The following is a 19,540-nucleotide window of genomic DNA, read 5'->3' as shown; positions in this document are numbered from 1 at the left end:
CTTTTTATTGGTGAATTTAATCTATTTACATTTAGTGTAATTATTGACACTTGAGGGTTCCCTATTGCCATTTTATATATTGCTTTCTGTTAGTTTTGTATCTTGATTCTTCTCTTTTGTTTTTCTATCATTTGTTTTTGTTTGGTTGTAATCCATACTTCTTTCCTATGTTACTACCTTTTTTAAGTCATGTGCTTCTGTGGTGGTTTTTTCAGGGGTGGTTACCATTAAGTAATGAAAAGGGTACCTACCATGTTCATTGTAGTACACTATCTTATGAGTGCTTCTGCACTCCATCGTCCTTTGCTACTGTTAATCTTCGTCCTCTCCCCGTTTTGTTTTGTTTTTGTTATCATAGTTTAAATTTGGTTTTATTGTGTTCTTGGTGTGGCTTTTACTTGTGGTTTTGTTTTGTTTTGTTCTTAGTATCTGGTTGGAAAACCCCCTTTAGTATTTCCTGAAGTGGGCGTTTTCTGATGATAAAGTCCCTCATCTTTTCTGTATCTGTGAACGTTTTTATTTCTTTTTCGTATTTGAAGGATAGCTTTAATGGGAATAGTATTCTTGGCTGGAAGCTTCTCTCAATCAGAACTTTAAATATTGGGGTCCACTCTCTTCTAGCTTGTAGAGTTTCTGCTGAAAAATCCTATGATAATCTAATAGGCCTTCCTTTATGTTATATTCTTCTTTTCCCTGGCTGCCTTGAGAATTTTTTCTTTGTCATTGGTTTGTGCCAATTTCATTATGATGTGCCTTGGAGTAGGTTTGTTGGGGTTAAGAAAACTTGGTTTTCTGTTTGCTTCTTGAATTTGAGGCTTTAATTCTTTCCACAGGCTTGGGAAGTTCTCATCTATTATTTGTTTGAATATGTTCTCCATTCCATTTTCTCTCTCTTCTTCTTCTGATATACCTATTACTCTTTTTTTTTTTTTTTTACAGAGGCAGAGATAGACAGGGACAGACAGACAGGAACAGAGAGAGATGAGAAGCATCAATCATCAGTTTCTCGTTGCGCGTTGCAACTTCTTAGTTATTCATTGATTGCTTTCTCACATGTGCTTTGACCACGGGCCTTCAGCAGACCGAGCAACCCCCTGCTGGAGCCAGCGACCTTGGGTCTAAGCTGGTGAGCTCTTTGCTCAAGCCAGATGAGCCCGCGCTCAAGCTGGTGACCTCAGGGTCTCGAACCTGGGTCCTTCCGCATCCCAGTCTGACACTCTATCCACTGCGCCACCACCTGGTCAGGCTACCTATTATTCTTATGTTATTCTTTTTGATGGAGTCAGACAATTCCTGTAGGGCTTTCTCATTTTCTTTTAAATTTTTGAGTCTCTCTCTTCTTCTCTCTGTTGTGCCTCAAATTGCTTGTCTTCTGTGTCACTAATCCTATCTTCTATCTGGCCTGTTCTATTAGCTAAGCTTGTTATCTTGTTTTTCAGTTCATGAATTGAGTTTTTCATCTCTGATTTGTTTTCATAGTTTCATTTCCTTGGTAATATATTCTTTGTGTTTGTTGAGTTTGTTTCTTTTTTTAATTAATTTTTTTTGTTGTTGTATTTTTCTGAATTTGGAAATGGGGAGGCAGTCAGACAGACTCCCGCATGCGCCCGACCGGGATCCACCCGGCACGCCCACCAGGGGGCAATGCTCTGCCCATCTGGGGTGTCGCTCTGTTGCGACCAAAGCCATTCTAGTGCCTGAGGCGAGGCCATGGAGCCATCCTCAGCGCCCAGGCCAACTTTTGCTCCAGTGGAGCCTCGGCTGCGGGAGGGGAAGAGAGAGATAGAGAGGAAGGAGAGGGAGAGGGGTGGAGAAGCAGATGGGCGCTTCTCCTGTGTGCCCTGGCCAGGAATCGAACCCAGGACTCCTGCACACCAGGCCGACGCTCTACCACTGAGCCAACCAGCCAGGGCCCCTTGAGTTTTTTAAGCTCCCTGAATTGCCTTTCTGTGCTTTCTTGTATATCTCTGAATATTTTTAGGATTTCTATTTTAAATTCTTTGTCATTTAACTCTAAGGTTTCCAATCTATTAAATTTTTTCTCCATAGATTTTTCCTCATCTATCTGTACTACATGTCTATCTTTTGTATCCATGATATTCGATTTCCTTTTCCTTAATGGCATCTGAGGGTGGTTTTGTTAATAGCAGTAGTAAGAATTAATGAAGAATAAAAAATTTTTTTATTACTACTTCTTTTTCCCTCTTTCCCCTTCTCCTTGAGAAAATACCATGAAAAGCTGTGAATTATATTGTGCTAAATTGATTAAAAACTACCTATAACGGAAGGCCTGAGTTTGGGAGAAGTGATAAAGGGGCCAAAAAGGAGGTAGGGACCCACAAAATGCATAAAAGGAAAAAATTTGGATCAAGAATAAAATGATTTGCTTATAAATGATGGTCGACTGAGAGATATAATGAAAGGGATAAGAGGGAAACTGAAAAAAGAAAAATAAAATACCATTGAATTAAGTGGAACAAAAACTAGATAGAATGGAGAGCTGGGGTTGGGGAGAATGTTAATAAGTTAAAAAGCGAAGTAAAAAACACCCAAAATGCCACAATGTAAAAATTTGAGTCCCAAATAAAATAATTTTTCATGAGTGAGGATCAAATGAGAGGAAAAATAAAGGAGAAAAGAAGAAACTAAGAGAGAGGGAGAAAAAACAAAAAGGGGAAAAAGAAAAGAAAAAAAAAAGAAGAGAGAGTTAAGGGTTTTGGAGTGTAACCCTCGTAGAGAGAAAGGAAGAAGAAAAGAAAAAAAATGGGGAATGTAACACTTGTCGGTAATGTAGTTCAAGATGAAGAGAAAAGAATAAGTCGGGCAGAGAATAAAAGGACCAAGGTAGAAGAAAAAAATAATAATAATAATAAAGACAAGAAGATGAAAGAAACAAAAAAAAGTGGAAAAAGTTATAAAGTCTGTGGAGTTTTCTTGATTTTGAGAGGTTATCATCTTCCTTTTTCTTTCCTCTCCCTCTTCCTGGTCGGTGGCTCTGTACTCTAGGCTCTGCCCCTGTGGTACACTTAGGTAGAGATTTGCAGTTGATGAGGCTCTATGACGATGTCATATACTAGGCTTCAGTCTCGTTGGTAGTCGGGGCTTGTTAGCATTTGCAGGCTCCCCAAGAGTGGGAGAGTCCGTTTTCCCGGAGCCTCTCTCCTATTCTCTCCTTCCTGAATTAGCAGCCTGATGATCCAGCTATGAGGTTGCCGCTGCCTCTGCCTTTGTGTTCAGTGTGTGGGACTTCCAGACGCTCCAAGGATAGATTTTTCTGTCACTGGTTGAAGAACTTGTTGAAATTTTGGGGAGCGGTATCGGGAGCGCTCCTCATGGTGCCATTTCTCTGATGTCACTCTGTTTTGTGTTTTTAAAGTATTAAAAGTCCATGTTAACATCAGCTGGTTTCCTGGTTTGTTTGTGGGAATTATTCTTGTTTTAGTTTGAAAAATCAATCTGTTTCAAATTAAACATAAAGAGCTTCTGAAGCCAGAGTTAGTGTTTTCATATTTCCGTATCCATCCAGCGTCTGAACAGCAAAACTTAGTTTCTCCTTTGTTAAGTTTGTAGAAAAATGGGTGAGAAGAGAAATACTATAACTAAAAGAGATTTCATTTGCCTTTCTTCACTGTGGACTGTTCAAGCCCAGCTAAAAGAAATCCAGAGCCTCTTAGTTTGAATCACTGAGTCTTTGGTGCATTTAGTAAACCTGCACTTTTAACTCTTTTCTGATCATAAAAAAAGGCATTAATTACTGGAAATAGTATGGTTGTCATAATTTCCATGGTTATACTGTTCATTTAGAAACTGTAGACATATAAATTAGCTTTAGAAGAGAGTGTTACTAGAGTTTATTTTTCTTAAGCAGGGATTTCAGTCTTAGTCGCTATTACATAGTTTTGTTTTTGTTTTTTAATTTATTGTGTTAACATATATTCTAGTGTCCCCCCCAAATACATCCACCCCTCCCCCGTGTTCCTCAGTACATTCCCCCTGTCTCTTTCCCCGTAACACCCTCCCCCTTCCCTCCAGAATTTGCTTTTTCTCATCCCATCCTGTCATCCTATCATCCCCTTTCCCTCTGTCTGCTTTCCTTCTGGATCCTTTCATCCCGCCTGTGTCTCTCTTCCGCTCCTCAGTTCATATTGTTTGTTGATTCCTCAAATGAGTGAGGTCATATGGTATTTTTCATTCTCTTCCTGGCTTATTTCACTTAACATAATAGTTTCCAGGTCCATCTATGTAGTTGCAAAAAGTAATACAGTATTTCCTTCTTTTTCATGGCTCCATAGTATTCCATTGTGTATATGTACCATCACTTTTTAATCCATTCGTCCACTGTCAGACACTTGGGCTGTTTCCAGATCTTCGCTATTGTGAACAATGCTGCCATAACCATGGGGGTGGATTTTTCCTTTTGAATCATTGATGTGGTGTTCTTGGGATATATTCCTAAAAGTGGGATGACTGGATCAAAAGGTAGTTTGATTTTTAATTTTTTGAGGAATCTCCATACTGTTTTCCACAGTGGCTGCACCAGTCTGCATTCCCACCAGCAGTGCAGGAGGGTTCCCCTTTCTCCACATCCTCGCCAGCACTTATTCTGTGTTGTTTTGTTGATGAGCGCCATTCTGACTGATGTGAGGTGATATCTCATTGTGGTTTTAATTTGCATCTCTCTAATGATTAGTGATGTTGAGAATTTGTTCATATGCATACTGGCCATCCATATGACCTCTTTGGAGAAGTGTCTATTCATTTCTTTCGCCCATTTTTTGATTGGATTGTTTATTTTCCTGGTGTTGATTTTTTACAAGTTCTTTATAAATTTTGGTTATTAACCCCTAATCAGACATATTGTCAAATATGTTCTCCCATTGTGTGGTTTGCCTTTTTATTTTGTTCATGTTGTCTTTAGCTGTGCATAAAGCTTTTTATTTTGATAAAGTCCTATTTGTTCATCCTGTCCTTTATTTCCCTTGCACGTGGAGATAAATCGGCAAATATATTGCTGCGAGTGATGTTGGAGAGCTTACTGCCTATGTTTTCCTCTAAGATGCTTATGGTTTCACAGCTTACATTTAAGTCTTTTATTTGTTTTGAGTTTATTTTTGTGAATGGTGTAAGTTGGTGGTCTAGTTTCATTTTTTTGCAGGTAGCTGTCCAATTTTCCCAACACCATTTGTTAAAGAGACTGTCTTGACTCCATTGATGGCTGTTACCTCCTTTGTCAAATATCAGTTGTTCATAAAAGTGTGAGTTTATTTCTGGGTTCTCTGTTCTGTTCCATTGATCTATATGCCTGTTCTTATGCCAGTACCACGCTGTTTTGAGTACAATGGCCTTGTAGTATTAATGACATATTGTCAAATATGTTGACATCCGAAAGTGTGATGGCTCCCACTTTATTCTTCTTTTTCAGGATTGCTGAGGCTATTCGTGTTCTTTTTGGTTCCATATGAATTTTTGGAATATTTGTTCTGTATCTTTGAAGTATGTCCTTGGTATTTTCATAGGAATTGCATTGAATTTATAAATTGCTTTGGGTAATATGGACATTTTAATGCTGTTTATTCTTCTTAGCCATGAACACGGTATATGCTTCCACTTGTTTGTATCTTCCTTGATTTCTTTTATCAATGTTTTATAATTTCCCAAGTACAAGTCTTTAACCTCCTTGGTTAAATTTACTCCTAGGTATTTTATTTTTTGGTTGCAATAGTGAAGGGGATTGTTTTCTTAATTTCTCTTTCAGACATATCAGTTGTATAAAAATGCCTCTGATTTCTGAGTATTTATTTTATATCCTAACACCTTGCTGAATTCATTTATCAGGTCTCATAGTTTTAGGGTTTTCTATGTACATTATCATATCAACAAATAATGATAGTTTTACTTTTTCTTTTCCAATTTGGATGCCTTTTATTTCTTCTTCTTGTCTAATTGCTGTGGCTAGGGGGCACCCCAACCTTGTTCCTGATCTTAAAGGGATTGCTTTTAACTTTTGCCCATTGAGTATGATGTTGGCTGTGGGCCTGTCATAGATGGCCTTTATCATGTTGAGGTATGTTCCCTGTATTCCCATTTTGCTGAGAGTTTTGATCATAAATGGGTGCTGGATTTTATCAAATGCTTTTTCTGCATCTATTGATATTATCATGTGTTTTTTGTCCTTCCTTTTGTTTATGTAATGAATCACATTGATTGATTTGTGAATATTGTACCAGCCTTTCCTCCCCAGAATAAATCCCACTTGATCATGATGTATGATTTTTTTCATGTATTGTTGTGTTCAGTTTGCTAATATTTTGTTGAGAATTTTAGCATCTAAATTCATCAGGGATATTGGCCTGTAGTTTTCTTTTTTTGTGTTGTCTTTGCCTGGTTTTGGAATCAGAATTATGCTCGCCTCATAAAAGGAGCTTGGAAGCTTTCTCTCCTCTTGAATTTTTTGAAATAGCTTAGAAGGATAGGAGTTAGTTCTTCTTTGAATGTTTGGTGGAATTCGCCTGTGAAGCCATCTGGCCCAGGGCTTTTGTTTTGGGGATTTTTTTGGTAACTGTTTCAATCTCATTTGATGAAATCGCTCTATTTAGGTTTTCTGATTATTCCAGATTGAATTTTGAAAGATTATCTTTTTCAAAGAATTTGTCCGTTTCGCCTAGGTTGTCTAATTTTTTGGCATACAGTTCTTCATAGTATTTTCTTACAATCTTTTTTATTTCTCTTGTGTCCATTGTTACTTCTCCACCCTCATTTCTCATTTTATTTATTTGAGTCCTTTCTCCTTTTTTTCTTGGTGAGCCTGGCTAAGGGTTCATCAATCTTGTTTACTTTTTCAAAGAACCAGCTCTTGGTTTCATTGATCCTCTGTATTGTTTTTTTAGTCTCTATGTCATTTATTTCTGCTCTAATCTTTATTATTTCCTTCCTTCTATTTCCTCTGGGTTTTACTTGCTGTTCTTTTTCTAGTTCTTTTAGTTGCAGGATTAAGTTGTTTATTTGAGCTTTTTTTTAGCTTCTTAAGGTTTGCCTGTTATGCTATGAACTTCCCTCTCAGAACTGCTTTTGCTGTGTCCCACAGATTTTGAGTTGTATGCTCATTTTCATTTGTTTCAAGGAAATTTTTTATTTCTTCCTTGATCTCGTTGATCCATTCGTTATTTAATAACATTAGTTTCCAAGCGTTTGAGTGTTTTTCAGTTTTTCTATTGTAGTTGATTTCTAGTTTCATGCCATTGAGGTCAGAGAAGATGCTTGATACGGTTTCAATCTTCTTAAATTTGTTGAGACTCGTCTTAGGTCCTAATATGTGGTCTATCCTAGAGAATGTACCATGCGCACTTGAAAAGAATGTATATTCTGCTACTTTAGGGTGAAAGGTTCTGAAGATATCTATTAAATCCAATTGATCTAGTGTGTCCCTTAATTCTGTTTCTTTGTTAATTTTCTTTCTTGAGGATCTATCCATTGATGTTAGTGAGGTATTGAAATCCCCTACTATTATAGTATTGCTGTTGATCTCTCCCTTTATGTCCATCAAAATATGCTTTATATACTATATTTAGGTGCTCCTATATTAGGTGCATAGATATTTATAATGGTTATCTCTTCCTGTTGGATTTCTCCCTTTTATGTAGTGACCTTCTTTATCCCTTTGTTTTAAAGTCTATTTTGTCAGATATAAGTATTGCTACCCCAGCGATTTTTTTTCATTTCCATTTGCATGAAATATTTTTTTCCATCCTTTTACTTTCAGTCTATCTGTACCTTTTGTTTTGATGTGGGTCTCCTATAGACAACATATGTACGGGTCCTGTTTTCTTATCCATTCAGCTACCCTATGTTTTTTGATGGGAGCATTTAATCCATTTACATTTAAGGTTATTTATATGTAGGTGTTTATTGCCTTTTTTTCTTTAAATCTATATTCCTCTTTTACTATATATAATATATATTTATTTATTTGTTTGTTTGTTTATTTATTTTTCCCCGGCTTTGTTTTGTCTACAGCAGGCCCCTTAACATTTCTAGGAGCATTGGTTTGGTTGTGATGAATTCCTTGAGTGTTTTTTTTTCTGGGAAGCTTTTTATTTCCTCAATTTTAAATGATTGACTTGCTGGATAAAGAAGTCTTGGCTGTAGGTTCTTGTTCTGCATTACTTTAAATATTTCTTGCCAATCCCTTCTGGCCTCAAGTGTTTCTTTTGAGAAGTCGGATGTCATCCTTATGGGTGTTCCTTTGTAGGTAATTGACTTTTTCTCTTACACCTTTTAATATTCTTTATCTCTTAGCTTTGGTATTTTGATTATGATATGTCTTGGTATGAGTCTCTTTGGGTTCTTTTTTAATGGGATGCTCTCTGCTTCTTGAACTTGTGTGACTCTTTCCTGCATCAATTTAGGGAAGTTTTCAGCTCTGATTTGATTGAAGAAAGTCTCTATTCCTTGTTCTTTCTCTTCTTCTTCAACATGAAGAGAAATAACATCCTATGATGTGGATGTTATTTCTCTTCTTGTTGTCACAGAGCTCTCTTAGAGTTTCCTCAAACTTTTTGATCCTCTTTCCTTTTTGCTTTTCTGCTTCCATGCTTTTGCTTATCTTGTCCTCTAAGTCACTGATTTGCTCTTCTGCTTCATCCAGCCTGCTTTTAATTCCTTCTAGTGTAGTCTTCATTTCTGATAGTGTGTTTTTCATTTCTGTATGGTTCTTCTTTATGATTTTCGTGTCCTTTTTGATGCTTACAATTTCTTTATTGAGGTGTTCATTAAGTCCATCCATTGTAGCTTTGAGATTTTTAAGCATCCTAACAATCATTATTTTATATTCTGCATCTGGTAATTTGATTACTTCTGATTCATCCGGACTTTTTCTGAGGACTTGTCTTGTTGAAGCATATGACTTATGCTTCTCTGCCTTCCCATTATGTATGACTTGTAGGCTTCTTCCAGTTGCGGTCTCCTTACCTATTAGAGCCACTTTGAAGACTTGATTTGTTTGTTTTCTTCTCAGTTTCCTTAACTTGGTGGTAATCTTGTTTACTGATATCAGCAGGGGGCTTATTTGAAACTGTATCCAGGAATACGGTGGGTGTAACCTCTGAGACTTGATCTGGCAGCTACTCTCTGGGGACAGGGTGCTTTTTCCGCTTCAGTATGGGGAGGTGTATCTCAGCTCTCCATGGAGACCTGAGTTACTGCCTCTCCTCCCTACTTCTTGTTTTCAGCTGTGTCTTGTTGCACTGATTGGAGCTGGAGAGATATCTTGAGATAGGTGATCCGAAACCATTTGTCTTGTGTTATGTGGAAGGATCAACCCTTCCCCCAGCTATGGCCACCTCCGCACTGGATGAGTCAGCTTCTCAGGTCATCCCATGCATTCCTCTGCCTGTCACCGTCTGTCTCTCTCTCCCCCCTTTCCTTTTGGAAGACAAGCCAGTCCTCTCAGCCCACCTTGTTCCCAGGTCCCCAAGTGGGTGTGAATGATAGTTTCTGCTCTTCTCCTTGTAATGAGAGCTTTTCTGGGCTCTCAGCCTTACTCCCCCCCTCGCTCCTGGAAGCAGGGGAGCCCCCACTGCACCTCCGCACTCCCTACCAGGCTCAATGTGGCTTCTTCTTTGCTCCTAGGTTCCTTTTTTTTTTTTTTTAATTATATTTTATTTATTTATTTTAGAGACAGGTGAGAGAGAGAGAGTAAGAGCGAAGGGGGGAGGAGAGAAGCAGGAAGCTTCAACTCCCACACGTGCCTTGACCAGGCAAGCTCGGGGCACCACAGGTCAGGCTTTTTTTTTTTTTTTTTTACAGAGACAGAGAGTCAGAGTGAGGGATTGACAGGGACAGATAGACAGGAACGAAGAGATAAGAAGCATCAATCATTAGTTTTTCGTTGTGCATTGTGACATCTTAGTTGTTCATAGATTGTTTTCTCATATGTGCCTTGACCACGGGCATTCAGCAGACCGAGTAACCCCTCACTTGAGCCAGAGACTTTGGGTCCAAGCCAGTAAGCTTTTTTTTTGCTCAAACCAGATGAGCCTGCGCTCAAGCTGGCGACCTTGGGGTCTCGAACCTGGGTCCTTAGCATCCCAGTCCGATGCTCTATCCACTGTGCCACCGCCTGGTCAGGCTGCTCCTTGGTTCTTGAGACCTGTTTTTTTAAGTCCAAAGTTGGTTTTTCACGCTGATTGTTCCTAAATTAATTTGTAATCCAGTTTGGTGGTGTGAGCTGGGGGTCTGTGAGTCTGCCTATGCTGCTGCCATCTTGATATCCCTATTACATAGTTTTTGACCACTTCAATGAAAAAGATAAGGACGTTTGTAGAATATTTTTTTATTTTCTTTTAATTTTTTAATTTTTCTTAAGTGAGAAGTGGGGAGGCAGAGAGACAAACTCCCACATGTATCCCAGCTAGAATCTACCTGGCAAGCCCTCTATGGGGAGATGCTCTGCCCATCTGGGGCCATTCCTCGGCAACCAAGCCATTTTAGCACCTGAGGTGAGGCCAGGGAGCCATCCTCAGTGCCCAAGGGCCAACTTGCTCCAACTGAGCTATGGCTGCGGGAGGGAAAGAGAGAGAGAAAGAGAAGGGGGAGGGGTGGAGAAGCAGATGGTTGCTTCTTTGGTGTGCCCCAACTGGAAATTGAACCCAGGAAATCCACACACTGGGCCAACACTACCACTGAGCCAACTTGCCAGGGCTTTTTGATTTATATTAATCATTGGTGGATGGGGATGTTTTCTTCTAGGTATTGTTTTCCTTTTTTCTTTTTTCCATCACTTTCTTCAGTGAAGAACATGGAGGGAAAAGTTTATGTCAGAATGACATCTCTTTTTCATTATGACAGTGTGTCTATGACAGCTTTTCTCTTCCTCATGACTTAAATGTGAGTAATTATTTCTCTTCTGTTTTAGGGATGGAGTTAACTTTTAATTATAACCTTGATTGCCTGGGCAATGGCAGAACGGAGTGCCACTGTGGGGCAGAGAACTGCAGTGGTTTTCTTGGAGTGCGGCCAAAGGTCAGTGTGCAGGGAGTACCTGGCCAGCAGAGTCAGGAGTGGGCTGTGGAAGGAGTTTGTCGCTGGCCACCTCCGGAGCATGCTGGCCAGTGGGTGTGCAAACCTGGTTTGGTTTGCAGGTCTTCAGTTGTTTACCTGGAACTTAGACTCGGACTTTCTGATGAAGCATATCTTAGTAAGATCTATTAGTTTCTGAAAATGTATTTATATTCCTGAATGAATTTGAAGTTAGCAAAATCCTTTGTGAAAACTTTTTAAATTTCACAAAATACTAAAAACAACTGAGTTATACACTTTAAGATGGTGACTTTGATGGTATGTGAATTATATCTTAGTGTCCTTACAATTAAAAAAGAAAGCACTTAGCCTGACCAGTGGTGGCACAGTGGGTGGAGTGTCAGCCTGTCACACTGGGGACCCATGTTAGAAACCCAAGGCCGCTGGCTTGAGCACAGGCTCATCCGGCTTGAGCACAGGCTCACCAACTGGGGCACGGGGTCACTGGCTTGAGCGTGAGATCATAGACATGACCCCATGGTCACTGGCTTGAAACCAAAGGTCTGTGGCTTGAGCAAGGGCTCACTGGCTCAGCTGGAGCCCCCCCAACCCTTGTCAAGGCTCAAATGAAAAGCAATCAATGAGCAACTAAAGTGTTGCAAATACAAGTTGATACTTCTCATCTCTCTGTCTCTCTCTCTTTCTCTCTCTCACTATTTCTCTCTCTTGCTTTAAAAAAAAAAAGCATCTATTAAAAAATCAATGAGCCTGACCAGGTGGTGGTGCAGTGCATAGAGCATCGGACTGGGATGTGGGGGACCCAGGTTTGAGACCCCGAGGTCGCCAGCTTGAGCACGAGCTCATCTGGTTTGAGCAAAGCTCACCAGCTTGAGTCCAAGGTCATTAGCTCGAGCAAGGGGTCACTCAGTCTGCTGTAGACCCACGGTCAAGGCACATATGAGAAAGCAATCAATGAACAACTAAGGTGCCACAACAAAGAATTGATGTTTTTCATCTCTCTCCCTTCCTGTCTGTCTGTCCCTCTCTCTCTGACTCTGTCTCTGCCACCAAAAGAAAAAAAAAGTTAAAAAAGAAAAATCAATGAGCCCCAGCCAGATGGCTTGGTCGGTTAAAAGCATTGTCCCAATATGCAAATGTTTACAGATTTAATCCCTAGTCAGGGCACATACAGGCAGTTTGATGTTTCTGTCTCTCACTCTTTCCTTCTTCCCCATTCTCTAACATCAATTTTTTTTTTTTTAAGATTTTATTTATTCATTATAGAGAGGGGAGAGAGAGAGAGAGAAGGGGGGAGGAGCAGGAAGCATCAACTCCCATATGTGCCTTGACCAGGCAAGCCCAGGGTTTTGAACCGGCAAGCTCAGCGTTTCCAGGTTAACGCTTTATCCACTGCGCCACCACAGGTCAGGCTCTAACATCAATTTTTAAAAGTTGTTTTTTAATCAGTGAAAATGAAACCTGTTTCTATTACAGTACTGCTGTGGGATAAGTGCTCCTAGTGGTTTTAATGAATTGAACAACGCATGAGTTTAAATGAATGTGTTGTGGGAGTTTCCCTCTGTCAAGCTTCCTGCACTGTGATCATTGAAACCGTGATCCTTTCTTCCTGTCAGTCCGCATGTGTGTCAACTGAGGAAAGGGCCAGAAATGCTAAGTTAAAGCAGAAGAGACGGAAAATCAAAGCAGAACCAAAGCAGATGCATGAAGATTACTGTTTCCAATGTGGAGATGGCGGAGAGCTGGTCATGTGTGACAAGAAAGACTGTCCCAAAGCATACCACCTTCTATGCCTTAACCTGACTCAGCCACCGTACGGTAAGCTGGGCCTTTAAGACCCTTTCTCTGACTTGCATTTTTGCCAACTATGTATAACTCAGAATGTATTCCACTCTCCTCAGTGGAGCCGTGGAATAGGAATTGTTGCATAGGACCAACAGCCATAGCAAACAAAAATTATACTAGTGAAAATCTGTCTCTTTGCAAACTGGATACCTGTGAGCCAGCAAGGACCGGTTTCTTGCCTGTTACTGCCATAGGTGAGCACTTTGGACAGTATCTCACCTCTTTACCCAGTGGAACACCCAGCCTGACCAGTGTGGGGCTGAAATTTGGCGTTGTATTCACTTGAACTCAGTCTCCAGTCAGAGAAGGTGGTTGCTTGGGTGTTTCATGGGTGATCAGGACAGGCACTGACTCAGCTCTTCCCCTCCCGCCCCAACTAGGAAGGTGGGAGTGCCCGTGGCACCAGTGCAGCGAGTGCGGCGGCGCGGCGGCGGCCTTCTGCGAGTTCTGTCCCCGCTCCTTCTGTAAAGCGCACGAGAAGGGCGCTCTGGCTCCCTCTGCGCTGGAAGGCCGGCTCTGCTGCTCCGAGCATGACCCTGTGGCTCCTGTGTCACCCGAATATTGGAGCAAGATCAAGTGTAAATTAGAATCACAGGATCATGGAGAAGAAGTAAAAGAATAAATGGGCGGTGATTTCCTTTTATTCTTTTTATTTAAATGAAACAAGGAAAAGCCGAGAGTGAATGGAGATGCGCCCGTGAAAGGAGAGACTGCTGCAGTGACAGGCCCTTGCCAGCAGGGCCCTCCGCAGCGCAGCGCGGCGCGGCGAGGAGGGAGGGGCCGCCCTGCGGGCGGCGGGCGGCGGGGTCTGGCTTTCTGTTCTGTCAGCGCGCTCGGGGATTCTGTTGTGGAGGCTTTGATTCCCTTGGTCCTTTCTTGCCTGTGATTGTGCTTCAATGCCTTTGCAGCGGGAAAAAGAGATGTCTTCGCTTTTAAAGAACAAAGAGAAAAGGAAGTTTTGTTATTGAGATCAAATCTAGAACGTGTTCCTTGGGTGTAAAAAGCAAAAGCCACCATCATTCCTTTTTATTTTCATTTTTAAAAAATTTAAGAAATGTAGTTCAGATAGTCTAATCAGTGTACATGTGTGTGTTTTAAGTAGGAATTGGAGAAAGCCCTCCAGCAAAGGTATGGTGGTCTCTGTATACCTCTTGCCTAGCGTAGGTAGGCTGCCTTCTTCCCACTAAAAAATGTCTTTCATAGTCTTATGGAAGGGTACTATGTAGTCAAGTATGGCCTCTTGAAAACGAAATGCCTCTGCATTTTATCTGTGCGGTCATCAACCAGGTGGGCTTTGTAATATAACTTTACCTAGAAAGGTATTTATATATAACGTGGTTTTTGGTTTTGTTTTGGGGAAAAAAAGAAATGGGTTTACTTCCTAAGTTTGAAATGTTTTCCATCAACAGCGGCTATTTTTGATGAAGTGTGTTTCTGTGGATATGAATGCATAGTGTTAGAATGGTTGTCCCCATTCCCTGACACTGATGACAAGGCAGCTACAGGAAGACGAAAGGCACAGACCAAAAAGGTTGGATCCTATAAGCACCATTTTCTGTCACACCCTGGTCTGATTGGGAAAGAATTAAGGACATTTTCTTTTCTGTCTCTGCTTCCTCTCCTAATCAAACATTCCCTTTGTCAGCTGACCCCTCAAGTCATGTTTCCTGCGAAAACTACACAAAGGAATTTTAACTGTATTTGAATAGTTCTTTTTGCTTTAGTTCCTATTGGGGGGCACCCCTAAAAATGACAACAGTTTCTATTTAGCGTTAGCCAGTACTTAAAGTTGCCGGCATTGAAGAAGGGAGAGGATGCTCTGGTCAGGGTGTGAGCGCCACACAAACACACTTCATCTTAGCACTTAGGGAAAGCTCCACGGAAGCAGTGTCAGCAAAGAGTGGTCGGCTGCGGCGCTTGGGTCTCATAGATGCAAGTGCACCAGGATGTCTGCCCACAAAACTCACTTGCTTTTAATGCTTAGGAATATATATATTCCAGTATTCCTTGTATGAAATAATTAGTCATGTCAGACATTGTTGTAACACTGTACTAAGTAGAAGTCTAGAATTAGCTTGAATGAACATTAACTTTCTCTGTGAATTTTGACTGCTTTCAATTGCTGGTACCTGGTAGCATTTCTTTTCCCTGAAGAAGTACCTAGTAACCTTTTGAAGGTAGGGAGGGTAGATGCTGTGCCGCATTCCTTCAGTTGTGGTCCGTGTACTTTTTAATTACCAACTTAGAGCTCTTCTCTGGAAAAAGGAAGAGAAGCTGTTTTGTGCCTCTCTTTTTTTGTATATAAATGTGCAATTATACTGGATTTTGTCTTGTAAAAAAATGAAACAAAACAAAAAACACTACATTTCCTTTACTTAAGCTCCTAACTGCCATTTGCCTGACTTGGCAATCAATTCTGAGGTAACTTATTGGGCCCCCAGTAATTCTGTTGATTAGATATGGTCCCAAAAGAAAGAGCGAAATGGAAAATGCTGTGCATGTTACCAACTGCGATTGCTGTAAGTAACGTGAATTACATCTCACCAAAACACTAAACTTTGCTCTTGAATAATTACATAGTTTGATGTCCTTTTAAAAAATAATTTAAGAAAATCTAGGTTTTATCATACTAAAACGTTATTTTATATATGTATATGATAATGTTTGCTTTTTTAAACTTACTAACATGAAGGATTTCCTTTAACATTCGAAATACAACTCTTGTTGAAATAGTATCCAACACGAAATCTCCTTGCTTTGTTTTGAACTTAGTGCTATTTAATATCTGATGACTTTTATATGGCAAGCCAGGGTATATCCTATATATTACAAATACCTTAGGTTTAAGTATTTTTATGCAGCTTCTTCATTGTGTCACGTTTTGTTTGTGTATCTGTAACAAAGCTCTGCTGAGACTTCTTCACCTTTTGGGGAGAGGGAATGACTAACAGGACTCGGTCACTTCAGAAATCAGGGTAGAAAATAATAACCAACCAACCATGGATCTGGAGTCTTTGTCCAGAATGTTCTTTAATGGTCTAAAAAGTGGTTTTAGTCAAACTTCCAAAGAGCTCTGCTTACACCTCCGCAGCGTCACTGCGGACCTGGTTCTACTGTGAAGTTGCGGTTCTGAAGCAGAAAGAGGAAGTGCGCTCCAAGAGCGCACAGTATACATGCACGGTGCTGGCCGGGGCTTCACCAGGAAACACTGCAAAAGACATTGCGCACTCACGGTCTGAGCTTGGTATTTGTTAACTCCTAAATTTGCATGTGGTCAGAGCAAAATGGTTGGTTTTTATTCTTGTCCAAAAATGAAATAACTTAAAGCAGCATGGGATAATGGTGGTCATTTTTTCTTAACCTCATGTTAATTCTTTGGAGGAAGAAGTGAATATAAGAATTTTGATAATCAGCATAGAGCGGCAGAAATTGGATGAGTAACAACTAAAGATGAAGTCCTGGGAAAACTTCCAGGCGTTGTGAAGAAGAGGGAGGGGCCGGCCCAAGCGCCTGGTGTGAGAAATCCGGAGAGCTGCCTGTGGCCGAGGGGCAGGGCCGGGGCGGGGCGAGCTCGTTCCTGGAAGGCTGAGGCCGCTGGAGGACGAGATTCACTTCTGTAATACAAACTTAATCACGGCTAGAGTTAGGAGTGAGGTGGAGTTTTATTTTTGTTTGAACAAGTTCCTGTTCTCTGTAAATTCTCAAAAATAATCTGGCCTATGTCATAGAATAGACCGACTTTTAATATCATTGAAATTTGGAGATTTCTGTGTTCAAGTTGAATATATCTCAAAACTTAAAAAAAAAAAAAAAAAACGGCGGGTAAGGCTTTTCCCAGATCCCTTCTGCCATTTCCAAATATTTGGAAACATGCTTGTAAATAATGTTGTAAAATTCTGAGATAATCATGTAAAGGACTCAGGGCAGGCTCTGGGACAGCTTTCTTTCCTGCTTCATGAAGTAGTTTCCTATTGAGTAGTTTGTTGAATGGCATGTATTCCAATCAGGGTCAAACCCAGATCTGCAGTTTTGGAAACGAACAGGCCAGCTATTACAGAATGTAATCTCTGGACACCCAGCATCTGTTGCTTGTCTTTCATTTCATTTTTAAATACAAAGCTCTTCCTTTAGCATGCACCTTAAAAGTCAAGGTGCTGCCACTTGCTGTGTCCCTACAGGATAAGGAAACAAGTTACCATGGAGTCCTTCCAGCTTGAGAAGCTGACGTCAGGTGTACTTGTACACGGGAAGTAAGACGACACTGGGAAGTTGCTTTATGGGCAATGCAAATTAGACTTGAAATACTTCCTACAAGGGTGGCGCAGCTAGCCACCCTGGAGTTGTCCAAGTTGCTGTAGACATGAAGTGATCATTTGGAATAATTTTCTTTGGCCTAGGGCCACATAGAATTGGTCCCTGGTTATTTGTAAACAAAAAGGAGAACTTGCTTCCATTTTCAGATAGGCTAGGGAATAGATGTCATTAGACAGCTTTGTCATGTATTAACAAATACTGAAAAGTTGGAATTTGTATATACTGAAATATACCAACTTTTCTCTGGGGCGGGGCGCAGGGAGGAAGGGGGTATGGTAGGGAGGGGATGAGAATGTTTACCGCAGGTACGAAGTAGTCACTTTAACACTGAGACCTCTGCCTCATTGAATTCAGGTTTTTTAAGTACTTGAAAGTATTCAGATTCTCCTTATTTTAACAGTTATTTTAAAAATTATGAAGTAGAAAGCATTTTTTTTTGTATACTGTTTTGAAAATAAATGGCCTAGTCTCTTATCCTCTTTCACTTGGATTGAAGGTGAAGTTCTGTAAATGGGAGAGTGTGTTCACAGTACATATCGCAGATTTAATGTATACATTTGAGGGAGAGACTCCTGCATGGGATACCAGCAGCTTTTTTACGAATGTCTCTTATATATGTACTTTGTCATTGTGTCAGTCTAAGCACCTCTTTCCTTTCCCTGTGTAGGAAAAATCTAGAAATTTGTACTTGTTATACTCCTGAAATAGTGGGTGTAACCTGTGTGTTTCAAAAACCATTTCCATTCTTTTTTCGTCAGTCCATTGCTTAAGTGACAAGTTCAGGTGCTTGTGGCACATAGGTATGAAGGAGGAGGAGGGAATTACCTGTCCTCTGAAAGTTATTAGCATGTAAGTAAGGGAAAAAATGAGTAGTTGCCAAAGTCATGTATTCAGTTCTTAGTTTTCTTATGTGACATTACTGCATCTGCATATTGGCAAGAGAGTACCCTCAGGTCCCATACTCCCCTTCCCTACCTGCCACAGACTTCTGATATGTGCAAATGGCTCTCAGAATCCATCAGATTACCTGGATTAGGTATTTATAAAGTATCTTGTCAGTTTAGATGTGTACTGGATGAAATTTACTTTTACTTGTTATTTATATTGCTCTTTATTTCATTTGTGCTGTCACATACCCTGTGTTAAAAAAGAAAATCACTGCCCTGGCCAGTTAGCTCGGTTGGTAGAGCATCATCCTGAAGTATAGAGGTTGCCAGTTCGATCCCTGGTCAGGGCACATACAGGGACAGATCGATGGTCCTGTCTCTCTCACTCTCTCTTCTCTCTCGCTAAAATCAATAAATAAAAATTTTTTAAAAAGATTATTATTGCCACAGACAACCAAGATGCCAAGTGATGATTACAACTGACTAATGATAAGATTCTTTTTATATACAAGGGTGTGTGAATAATTGGAATTGATACAAATTCATTTGTACCCACTTGTGATATTGCACAACAAACGCAGATACCTACAGATTCTGTTATCTTTTCCTTGTGATCTTGATGATAACAACCTTTGTAGATTGGTTATTTCTGTACTTTTGTTTATCTGTAATAAACTTTGTAGATTCTGTGATATGTTATTTTGCCTAAATCACTTGAGACTTGAGTCTTTCATAACAAAACAGAAATATTCACTAAAGTCAATCTCTTTTGAGTTTCTGTGATTTGGCTAGAAGAAGCTCAACACTAAGGGATTAGTGTTCATTTTCCCTGGGGATGTTCCACTAGGGCATTACTGTATATTGACTTGACGTTGCCACAGACTTCAAGATATATGATATTTTGGGGATTTTGTTGGTTGGCCTATGTTTTATTGCATAGTGTGAAATGTGCAAAGCTTGGTTAACCTGTATATAGCTAGCTTATTGTTGACTAGTTATCGTGTATTTAGGATTGCCTGTAATATTTAAACTGCTTACTGCTGTGTGTGCTGGTAGGAACGTATAATTTTGTTGTATTTACCGAAATGTTGCCTTTTTTATTTTACAAATATTTTGGAATTAAAATGTGTTGGGGTTGTTGTTTTTTTTTGTTTCATTTCAGTTTTTGTTTTTTCTTTTCTTTTTTTTTTTTTTTTTTTTGGCTTCCATGAGAATTTGGAAAGGTTTTTAATGACATTCCACTGATTTCAGATTTTGCTTGAGATTGACTTCAATAAATTGTCCTGTATGTTCCAAATTAAATAATGTGGACTTGTTCATTGCCTGTAGTTTCCTGCTATAACTCACTGGGCCAGAAGCCTTCATGGGAGGGAGGGGACCCAGCTGCGCTGCTGCATGGCCCATATGTCTACCCTCAGTCAGTGAGGACTGCAGCACAGCCAGTCCTATAAAGAGCTAAG

At 40.1% G+C, this 19,540-nt stretch overlaps 2 protein-coding genes across 9 annotated transcripts in view; one reads left to right on the top strand and one right to left on the bottom strand.

The window, feature by feature from the left end:
• NSD3 (nuclear receptor binding SET domain protein 3) overlaps positions 1–13,518 on the top strand; it is a 143,526-nt gene extending 130,008 nt beyond the window's left edge. For all 6 annotated transcript variants that reach the window (XM_066380354.1, XM_066380356.1, XM_066380350.1 and 3 more), the window contains 3 exons: positions 10,913–11,019; positions 12,651–12,852; positions 13,260–13,518. In XM_066380354.1, the coding sequence (XP_066236451.1) occupies positions 10,913–11,019; positions 12,651–12,852; positions 13,260–13,501 (551 nt within the window). In that variant the 3' untranslated portion in view covers positions 13,502–13,518. The remainder of the gene's footprint in view (positions 1–10,912; positions 11,020–12,650; positions 12,853–13,259) is intronic.
• Positions 13,519–13,679: 161 nt separating this feature from the next.
• Positions 13,680–19,540, bottom strand: part of DDHD2 (DDHD domain containing 2) — a 42,583-nt gene continuing 36,722 nt past the window's right edge. The window contains exon 19 of one of the 3 annotated variants that reach the window (XR_010751025.1): positions 13,680–13,808. The gene's annotated coding sequence lies outside the window, so the exon portion shown is untranslated. Of the gene's footprint in view, positions 13,809–15,060; positions 16,494–19,540 lie in introns of those variants that run through there. The other 2 variants (XM_066380359.1, XR_010751024.1) reach the window with 2 other exon arrangements.

This window comes from Saccopteryx leptura, chromosome 4 (genome assembly GCF_036850995.1).
Source record: "Saccopteryx leptura isolate mSacLep1 chromosome 4, mSacLep1_pri_phased_curated, whole genome shotgun sequence".
Taxonomy (NCBI): Eukaryota; Metazoa; Chordata; class Mammalia; order Chiroptera; family Emballonuridae; genus Saccopteryx; species Saccopteryx leptura.
Note: the sequence above shows the minus strand (reverse complement) of the source record. Positions and strands in the feature narration are given on the sequence as shown.